We start from the raw sequence: 10,316 nt of genomic DNA on the forward strand, positions 1-10,316 counted from the left end.
AGAATCTGAACACTTTCTTCCATCTTTTAAAACTTCAAAAAAGTATTCAAAATAAATCTATAGGAAACAGTAGAAAACAGGTCTAGCTGGTCAAGCTGAGGGCCAGGTGAAAATCCTCATTTGGAAATATGGGTGGAAAAGCAGAATATTATTAGGGGCTTGGGGGTCCAGTAGATTCAAAAACATAATAAAAAACTTCATTTGACAGAGACACTGTACTGATGTGGGGAACTTTTAATAAACTGAAAACACCAGCAAATCCATAAGCAAAACAACTCGCTGGGCAGCTATGGAAAATACTTTGAAGGCTCAGAGAGGCCTACAGGAACCCTGACATTCACCAGGAATTCCCATGAGTGACTCAGCAATAGGTATTTGTTTAGTGGATCCAACCCACACCAGGAAATTCCCCTTTTTAGAATTTATGTCCCTTTTGCTTCCAGAAAAGTGCTTATGGTGCTATTATGTATACAAAATGAAATGGTTGGCATGGAAATAGAGAATGGGAACCTTGAGAGAGGAAGAGGCAAGTAAGCTAATTATTCAAACAGAAGTTTAAGTATAACCTAGCAATGGAGGCCTTTAATCAAATGCAGTCTTCAGTAGAACCCACAGATATAAAACAGTTAAAGTACGCAGGGTGAGCAGGGGCAGAGCTTCCCTTGCTTGCCCTTCACCCAGGGAACTTCCAAGAGGCCCTCAGGATCTTTGCAGAACATTTTGAAAATCAGTTTTGGTAGTTATTAGAGCTCCTATGATTGGACATCAGCCCTGAGCTTCCCACAAAGCAAGATAAAAAAGGGAAACACTATAGGTTATATACTTTTCCTTCTTCTTCAGATTAAGAAGGTTTTATCAGTCTCTGGAACATTCTAACTTAGCGTAAGAAATGCTTTTTTTGAATGGCTGAAAAAGTGCATGGACAGCATGTACTCAGGTTATCATTTCCTTCAGAGTTAGATAAGGGTGCTAGATATGTCTTTTTCTTTAACTGCCCAGTTATCTAACCACCTCCTTATGTGTAGAGAATTGTCTCCCACTGTATGCGTCTTGGTGGAAAAGCACATCTCTGGCCAGAACCAGTTTGGCTCAGTGGATAGAGCATTGGCCTGCAGACTCAAGGGTCCCGGGTTCGATTCCGGTCAAGGGCATGTAACTTGGTTGCAGGCACATCCCCAGTGGGGGGCGTGCAGGAGGCAGCTGATCGATGTTTCTCTCTCATCGATGTTTCTGGCTCTCTATCCCTCTCCCTTCCTCTCTGTAAAAAATCAATAAAATATATTTTTTTTAAAAATAAGAAAAAAGAAAAGCACGTCTCTGTACAGAAGCTGAAACAGCCAGATACTCAGTTTCCCAGCCCCCCTTGCAGCTAACACTTGAACAGGTGTCCAAAGCTGGACCAATAAGATGCTGATCGTATAAAGATTACTTTCTGGAACAGGGGCAGCCAGCAGTGTGGAGGATGTGTTTCTGGTGGCATTTGGTGGCACTGTCCTCAATGAACTGGCTCTGTGGTGTGACTTTGGCTCTGGTTCTGACCCTTCGGTTCAGAGGTCCCCTTTTCTCACCCAGTCTCCAGCTTTCCTCTCCATTTTCTGAGCTAACCATGATTCTCCCAATAAATTCCTTCCCTGCTCAGATCAGCCAGAATCCATTTCTGTTACTTGTGACCAGTCAGATTCCCAATTCAAATGGTAATAACATTCGAGGCTTAGGTCTGCTATGGAAAAGACAAAAGATGACACAGTGCACTGAATATTTGTGTTTATAACTTAGAACTCAACTATATGGGCTCGTTGGACAAGAGTATGAGAGAGAAAAGAAACTTATTTGTTCAGTTATCCTTGGCTGCTCAAAATCAACCAAGGCCACTACTGTCCCTGAATAATGAAGCCTTAGCCAAAATACACAAAAAAATAAAAACCTTGATTCCCAGCTTTAGTCAAGCATCGTGAAGGAGACAATCAATCGATGTTCCTCTCATATCAATGTTTCTCTTCTCTCCCTCCTTTCTTTCCACTCTCTAAAAAAAGAAAAAAATATCCTTGGGTGAGGATTAACAAAAAAAAGATACATTGTTTGCCATGAATTTATCCATGCTTCCCCTTCTCCAACATTAACTTTAAATATTATAAACTAGAGACCCGATGCATGAAATTCATGCAAGAGTAGGCCTTCTTTTCCCCGGCTGCTGGCTTCCCTCTGGCACCTGAGACCCGGGCTTCCTTCGCAGCCCTGGCTTTGTCCGGAAGGTCGTCTGGTCTAATTAGCATATTATGCTTTTATTATTATAGATACCTAATATTTGTTAAAATCAGTTCTCTGTGCAGATTAGGGAAATAGGACTTGTAATAAGTTATCTTTAAAATTATCTTCTATATACATTTGTCTCCATCCCAACCAAATCTGGTGCCAAAGTGAATAATACAATCAATGTACTGCTTCTGGGGCCAAAAGACTCTGTAATCAATCTCTTAAGCATCCAAAGATTTTTAACTTCTGTCAATATAAACAAAAGTCTCCAGTGACCAAAAATCACTTTAGTTGTTAGGAAGAAAAAACGCACAGTATGAACATTATGAAACTAAGACTTTATTATTTATAGTTTACCCCCAAGCTACAAGCACTCTATCATTAAATCACATGTGCATACACAATTACAACAGTTTGCTGTATTATGTGAACATACCATCACATTAAATATAAATAATTTTCTATTTCATAGCTTAATTGGCTCATAAACAGTTTCCCTAGGAGGAAAAAAGTGTTTTGTGTTCTTTAAGAAACTGGCATATATAAATGAAGTGCTACATGTTCACTTAGACTTTGAGTAAACCTAAAGATGAAGCTTTTGGGGGTTTTCATATAGTGAACGCTGGAATGGTGGCGATAGATGCAATCCTTTGCAAGTCAGAGGATATTCTAAATGGAAAAAACTTGACATGCGATTGTTTAAAGAAAAAAAAATAATCAAAGTCAAGAAAAAATGTTGAATATCTACTCTTAGAGAACAGTGCTATACAATACAAAAATGAAACCTACAAATCCAAAATACACTCATTTTAATGTTTTAAAAGACAGACCAAAATAACTGATAGGCAGAGAGTCCAGACCAATCATAGCTGAAGCAGATGTAAAAAAAACCAAACATGATATAATGATTTGACCTCTAATTTTCCATAAAGAAAATTAGTCATGACTAATTAAAATTTCATGAGTATTTATGTTTGTAGTAATATTTTAATGCACAAAATATAAAAAATACAATGTGTGAGTTTTCCCTCTTAGGCTTATAAGATATCAAACCTGTTTTAATACATTTACTTTTAAAAGCCTTCTGTTTAGCAGCACATGCTATACAAGTACATACATGCTAGTCTTTTACTATAATTAGTTTTCATTTCAAACTAGTGACTTGTCTTTTTACCCATAGCTTTATACATTTCATTTCCCTTATAAAACACTTGATATTTCTAGTGGTAAATTTTAGTCAACATATTACATAGACAAAATCTGAATTTTTAAAATGAATATTGTTAGTACTGTAGCATGATGGGTTTAATTGAACATGAAGCATAATAATAATTACATTGTACTGCTTAAACTAAGTCACAGCTGTAGGATTTTAGAGAACAATGAATGAATAAGTAAGATGATTTTTCATCAGTGGCCATTCATTATTTTGCTTTTCGAAACCTGGAAGAAATTGTCTTCTTTGAGTTTCAAATGCTCTGGTAAATCTAGTCGTTTCTTAGCTTCCTCAATATCACCTTGAATTGCTGAAATAAGTGACTCTGCGAGAGAATATAAAGATAATGAGAACTGCTGCTATACTTCTTACTACTCCTATGTTCAACCTCTCCAAAATACTCCCCTCATGGCTGGCTGTGTCTGTGGAACAGGATAGTTGCCTAGTAATTGTTCTATCCATTCTTCCAGACTTAAGTAAAAAAGAATAATTCCTCATACGGTTGTTGTGAGGATAAAATGAGTTAATCCATGTAAGGCACTTAATACAATGCCTGGCACATATTAAATGCTCAAATATTATCAGTACTGCCATGGTTATTACTAATAGAAGCAGAAGTAGCTGCAACGATACTTAATATAACTAAGAACTTACCTAAAGAATCAAAGTTCTTTTCTGGTCTGAGGTAGCCAGCAATGGCCACATTGAGGATTTCCCCATAGAAGTCCTCTTTGAAGGTATGCATGATATGAGTTTCCTACATCAAGAAATGTTTAGAAAAAAATTATCATCATCCCATTTACAGAATAAAGCTGAAATTTGAAATACACATATTAATGGTGGAATAATTTAAATAAAACAACCAACCCTGGTTAGATCTTGAAAGACAGGTTAAAGCATAAATATAGTTTTTCCTGAATTCTTCCACTGTTCCTGTTCCTGCTCCTGGCCTTACATGTAAACATTAGTGAAGTAGAAGTTACACCACAAATCTAGCATGATTTGCTGCTTATAGAAAAAACATCATGCAGCAAAGTAATTAAGAGTCTTACCAAGGTGAAAAAACTGAGCAAAGACATCAGAGAGGGAATCATTGTAAAGTATTAAGAGATGTTACCACTAATAGAACTAGCTCTAAAGTTAACCAGGATCCATGTGTCTCTAACACACTCATTTCAGAAACTTTTGAGGGCTATCCAAAGCTGAAGACTGATGTGGGGGGTAGAAGAGCCCAAGCAGGTTCCTGATCTAGGAATGATGTAACAAATGGGTACAACATGTGTTGAAACAAAATGGTGCAGGGGGTAGAAGCAGCTCTGGAAATCTGAATTTAGTAGGTGCCTCTTAAAAAAACACACAAATCTGAACTCAAAAGGCAGAAAAAGCAATGTAAAGAGCAAGCAATTGTACAAGGCAGTTGAGGCTGGATTGGGATGGTGGCACTGGGAACTGAAAGGGTTACACAATTTAGAAACATGTAATTTGAGACTAGAAGTATATTTTGAAGTAACTTAAGAAAATTTAATCTATAAAGTGATCCTTTAAATCTGAAGCAGCTGTTACAAATCAGCTAGGAGGTATTACTAGGCTATTCATTAATAAAACTGAGATAAGAGCAATTTATGCCTAATATGACCTACCTAAAAGAAATCAAAGACAAAAATCTTAGTAACTCTTACCAAACATAGCAAGTTCACCCTGCACTTAAAATAATTCAGACCAAAAACAAAACTAAATTTGCACATAGATTTTTCTATTAAGGTAAGTTTTCTTTTTTCTCTTATATAAAACTAGAGGCCCACTGCACGAAATTCATGCAAGAGTAGGCCTTCCTTTCCCCGGCTGCTGGCTTCCCTCACAGCCCCAGCTTCCTCTGGAAGGTTGCCTAAGTAGCATATTATGCTTTTATTATTATAACCTAGTCTTTCATAATCTTTTGAGTTTGTTTGGGTGGGGCAGGGTCATGATCCTTTCAGGACATTAATATGGGCTCTCTCCAAGTGTCCCTAACTAAAACTGCATGCAAATTAATGGTGTTGATGGATTTTATGAAGCCCACTAAAAGAAAGAGAACTGATTTAAACAATTTTTAAAAAGAAAATATGGATATTAGAAACTTTACTTAAAGCTCTTATTAGAGCTTTGGTTTTGTTAGGTAACTAAATCATTTGTTTATACAAGAATTGAACTTAAGAGAAGCAAGGAAGTAATGTAGCAAGAGCACTAAGTTAAAGTCTCAGGTCGCACATTTGGCTTTTAAAAGGATACCTTAACCTCTCTGGAGCTCAGTTTTCTCATCTGTAATTGAGGGATGAGTTAGAAGAGAAATGGCAAAAATGTCCACTTTCCCTAAATTGATATACAGATTCAATGCTATGCCAATCAAAATCTTAGGGTTCTTTTTAATGACAGAAACTGAGGAACAAATATAACCAGAGACATAGAAGCATGGAACAGACTGAGGAATCATTGGAGGTGGGGGGGAGGAGAGGGGGGACAGAAAGAGATTAACCAAAGAACTTATATGCATATATGCATAACCTATGGACACAGACATGTGAAGGCCTGGGGGGGGAGGAGGGTGAAGGGTGAAATGGGGTGTCACTGGGGATGGGGAAGGGGGGAAGGGGATATCTGTAATACTTTCAACAATCAACTTTTAAAAAGCTTTAAGGCATATAGAAAATAGTAATAGCTTAAGCCCTTCCTTATCAGTTAGTTTAAATACAAATGGATTAAACTCTCAAAAGGCAGAGATTAGCAGGATGATTAAAAAGATAAGAGTCAACTATACACTTACAAGATTCACTTTAGATCCAGAGACAAAGTTTTAAAATGAAAGGGAAAAGTTACAGTCAAATAGTAACTAAGTACTTCACTATGTTGTGATTACCATTGACACAGTCCATATTTCTGTATGTATACCTAATACTGCATATTACTCTAAATCGTCATCCCATTTCCAGTTACAAAGTGAAACACAATCTTACCATGGACTTCTTCGTGTTCTTGTAGTATGGGTTCCATCCTATGCTCACCACCATCTTATGGACTTCTCCACTTCCCACACTGGCCCATCCGTAATAAATGCCAGTGGACACATCAGCGGGAAGATTATCGACCACTTGTTCAGGAAAGTTGGCTTAAAAACAGAAGTAAATATTCTGAGTGTTAAGAGTTTCACAACCTTTATAAAAATCGTACCCAAAGCTAAATAGTTAGGTTCAAAAGATTCCTAGGGCTTTTCCTATGGATCAATCCTACCATTTCATATTCTTTTTTTTCTTTTGTTTAATTCTTTATTGTTTAAAGTATTACCCATGTCTCCCCCCCCCCCCATTGACCTCTCCCCGGCAGTTCCCATCCCCCAGCACATGCCCTCACCCCCCTTCTGTGTGTCCATGGCTTCTGCTTATATGCATGCATACAAGTCCTTTGGTTGATCTCTTACCCTCCCCCAACTCCCCCCCCCACCAACCCCTCTGAGGTTGGATGAATTTCTCCTCTGTAGGTGGCTAGGTTAGGAACAAAGCATCACATTACTCTTTGGAGGCAGAAGGAAACAAGTACATGAACAGCTGGAATCTTTAGACCTGGTCTTTTGGAATCACTTGAAATACACACGTCCCTAAACTCAAAACTGCTTTCATAGGTCTGGGGGCAGCCCTGACTGAAACGAACGTAAACAGACGAAAAAAAAGAGACCTGTGTCTCATCCAGCTGCCTATGTTATCACTTGGGCACAATCGAATAATAGATTTTTTTTAAAATAACCCTACAATTGGCTTGAGAATTTAACCAATCTGCCCAAATTACGATTCCTAACGGGCAAGGCTCCTGCCATGCTTGGCAGCTCTATCACGACAGGTTATAGAGGCGGCAAAGGGGGACCCCAAAACTCAGCTCCCGCTTCCTGCCCTCTCCACCCCTCAAGCCAGGGGCCCGGAGAACCCGAAGCCACGGGCCAGGACCTGCTCCCGCGGCCCCACTGAAGACCCTCCGCCTACACAGCGCGGGAATCGGCAGAGAGGAGGGCGTCACCTCGGGCCGCAGCCCCAGCCCCAGCCCCGAGCCCCGACTGACGTCCCGCTCCCACGTGACCCGTCTCGGCGGCCCCGCGCCCTCCCGCGCTCACCGGTGGGGATGCCCAGCTGCTTGGAGCCGCGGCCAAAGCCCCGGACGACCTCGCCGCGGCAGAAGTACGGCAGAGGCTTCATGACGCCGTCCGCTCGGGTCTCGGACTGCGGCCCAGTCCTCAGGTCCGGAGGAGCCGCCGTAGAGGTGGTGCCCGGACCCCCGGACCAGCCGGGGGACGCGGGCGGGAGCGCGGCCGGCGGGCCGGGCAGGAGCACAACGGGCCGGGAGGCGCCGAGGACACTCCGGGCGAGTCCCTCCCGCTGCTGATCCAACAGAAGCTGCCTGGCGACTGGGACGCTGTGTGTCCGCCTCGGGAGCGGCGGGGACGGCCGGAATAAATGCGATGGTGGGCGTGGAGGGCGGTGGGGGCGGGCCTTCGCGGAGGGACCCCCAACCAATCGAGCGCCACGCGCCTGCGCAGATTCACGGTCCGGAGAAGCGGAGCGCGTCCGGCTTCCGTAGCCCCGCCCACCGCGGCCCCACCTCCGCCTGGGCCCCGCCCCCGCCGTGGCCCCGCCTCCAGGCCGTGCGCTGCTTCTGGGAGTTTTCCACGCCCAGGCCCTTCGAATTGCGGCGGGGACTCCGTTTTTTCAGCCTGGCGGCTTTGAAGGCGCCGTTCAGGGATGGTAATACTAAGTGGTTGTTTTTTTTTGTTTTCCCCTTCCTCGTTTTCATTAAGATCCTGACGCCAAATAGAAACATTCTTTGGGTCCTTGGCAACCACTCGATTGCTTGTCATTCACCACTCATCCCGCACTTAAACATTTGTTAAAGTTCCAAAATTCCAGGTCAGAGATCACCTCTTCAAGAGGCCTTTCCCGCCCTGGCCGGCCTGGTTCAGCGGATGGGGGCGTCAGCCTGCAGACTGAAGGGTCCTGGGTTCGATTTCGGTCAAGGGCACATGCCCTGGTTGCGGGTTCGGTCCCCAGTAGGAGGCAGGAGGCAGCCGATCAGTGGTTCTCTCTTATCATTGATGTTTCTGTCTCTCCCTCTTCCTTCCTCTCTGAAATCAATAAAAATATATTTTAAGAAATAATAATTAAAAAAAGAGGCCTTTCCCGCCTGCCTGCCCTAAGTGGCCTCCATTTGACCGTGGTCTGAAGTTCTATCAGAATGTGAGCTCCAGAGGCGCAGGGCCTGTCTGTGACCAGTGGAAGACTACAATGATGCGGTTCTGCACCCCAGGAGGCACGCAGCCTTCTACCCACGCTCCCTCCTAGGCTGTGTTCTAGCAGCTTCATGACCCTGATGAAAGGCTTGATCTCCGCTGCAATGCAAATCCGTGAGCCTCTGGCCCTTGCGGGTAAAGGTTACGCTCAGAAGGACAGCTCGGGAGACACACATGACTCACAAAGTCATCCTCCTGTCTTGGTCTTGAGAAAGAAGTTTTAATTGTCCTCTTACCTTTCTCTACTGAAGGGGAGCAGAGTTTGCCACCCCCAAAAGATGCCTCTTTGGGGATATGGGTTACTTTAGGCTGGTGAATATAAAAAAGCAGATGTGGGGGGAGCTCTGAAAACCAAGTATAAGTTGCCCTTTGTAAGAGAATATTCACATTTGTGAAGGAAAGCTGCAAGGGTGTTGCCCTCACTGTACCCGGAAGAGGAGGCTATCAAAATCTCTGTAAAGCTGTTAACAATGAAGAGGGTGTGGACTTCTGCAGAACAGTCTTATCCTTGTTCACTGCTTTTCCTGGGTACCTCCGGTCACCGACTCCCACCCAACATCTTTTGCCTTTGGCTGAAGGTGACATTTAAGGCAATGGCTTCCACCATTTTGCCAACTTACTTGGTGTTGCTGGGTCTCTCCTGTGTGTAAGGAGGCCTGCGTGTTATTAAATGTAAATTTTTCTCCTGCTAATCTGCTTTGTGTCAATTTAATCGTTCCACCACCCAGAAGAACCTTGAAGGGTAGAGGAAATTTTTTCCCACGAACATTACAAATGCGTGGGAAGTTTTGTCCAGATTTAGCTATTGCTTTTGTTACCGAGAAAATCCACCAGCCCAGAATGGTGTCACTGGTGCTATATTCCTGGATACCAACCCTACAATAACCAGAATGGTGAGCAGAGGTCTTTTTCCCCAGGCTCATGTCTTGCAATGCTGAAGAATGAGCTCCACAGATCAGAAGATTGAAGCAAGAGTGTGGAAAATTTATTACAAGCAGATTCAGACTCCCTTCACGGGGAGTGGGGGCCCAGTAATGGGCTGCCCCCCTTAAGCCTTGTGGTCCAGGGGTATCTATTTGCTACAAGCCTGCTTCTATCCATGTGTCACCTGATTGATTCCCTCATTGTTGTTGCTCAGCAAGGGACCTGAACTTTCCCTGTTTCTATGTGTTCTTTCTCTGTTCCTACTTTCTCTGTTTCCATGCGTTCATACACATTGTTGCTACAGGCCCTCCCTTGTTTTCCCATGCCTCCCGCTTTGAGTCCAGAAACATTGTATTATTTCTGCTTGGTTGGTTCCTGTGATTATGCTTGCTCAAGCTGCCGTGTCTGCCCCTGCCTTTTCCTCCTGCCTTTGTTTCCCACTGGCCCCTGCCTTATCTGCCTGCCTTTCAAGTTAACCCTCTCACCTAGATTTAATACCTGACCCAACTGTTGTTTCAGACTTTCCTAGTCGTCAAATGACTATGAAGAGTAGTGTATACAGGGTGGATCCTCTTGACAAAGGGATTACTTACATTCACTGGTGGGACCAAGAGGGAT

General features: G+C 42.8%; 1 protein-coding gene across 2 annotated transcripts; it reads right to left on the minus strand.

Moving 5' to 3' along the window:
- Positions 1 to 2,572: 2,572 nt before the first annotated feature.
- RFK (riboflavin kinase) lies at positions 2,573 to 8,038 on the minus strand. 2 transcript variants are annotated; one of them, XM_023752389.1, is made up of 5 exons: positions 7,935 to 8,019; positions 7,605 to 7,903; positions 6,460 to 6,611; positions 4,124 to 4,226; positions 2,573 to 3,794 (listed from the first exon to the last, which is right to left on the minus strand). In XM_023752389.1, exons 2-5 carry the CDS (start codon positions 7,684 to 7,686, stop codon positions 3,664 to 3,666), a joined length of 468 nt encoding a protein of 155 aa, XP_023608157.1. In that variant the 5' UTR covers positions 7,687 to 7,903; positions 7,935 to 8,019; the 3' UTR covers positions 2,573 to 3,663. The 2 variants fall into 2 exon arrangements, with proteins under 2 accessions (XP_023608157.1, XP_006086881.1); XM_006086819.3 differs by having other exon boundaries at positions 7,605 to 8,038.
- Positions 8,039 to 10,316: the final 2,278 nt, after the last annotated feature.

The sequence above is a fragment of the Myotis lucifugus genome, unplaced genomic scaffold, assembly GCF_000147115.1.
Source record: "Myotis lucifugus unplaced genomic scaffold, Myoluc2.0 scaffold_31, whole genome shotgun sequence".
Lineage (NCBI taxonomy): Eukaryota > Metazoa > Chordata > Mammalia > Chiroptera > Vespertilionidae > Myotis > Myotis lucifugus.

Coding starts and splice junctions, on each gene's coding strand:
- RFK (XM_006086819.3), bottom strand. CDS start 7,686: ATGAAGCCTCTGCCGTACTTCTGCCGCGGCGAGGTCGTCCGGGGCTTT. Junction 6,612..7,604: donor GCAGCTGGGCATCCCCACCG/GTGAGCGCGGGA, acceptor TCTGTTTTTAAG/CCAACTTTCCTGAACAAGTG. Junction 4,227..6,459: donor AGAACACGAAGAAGTCCATG/GTAAGATTGTGT, acceptor TTCTTGATGTAG/GAAACTCATATCATGCATAC.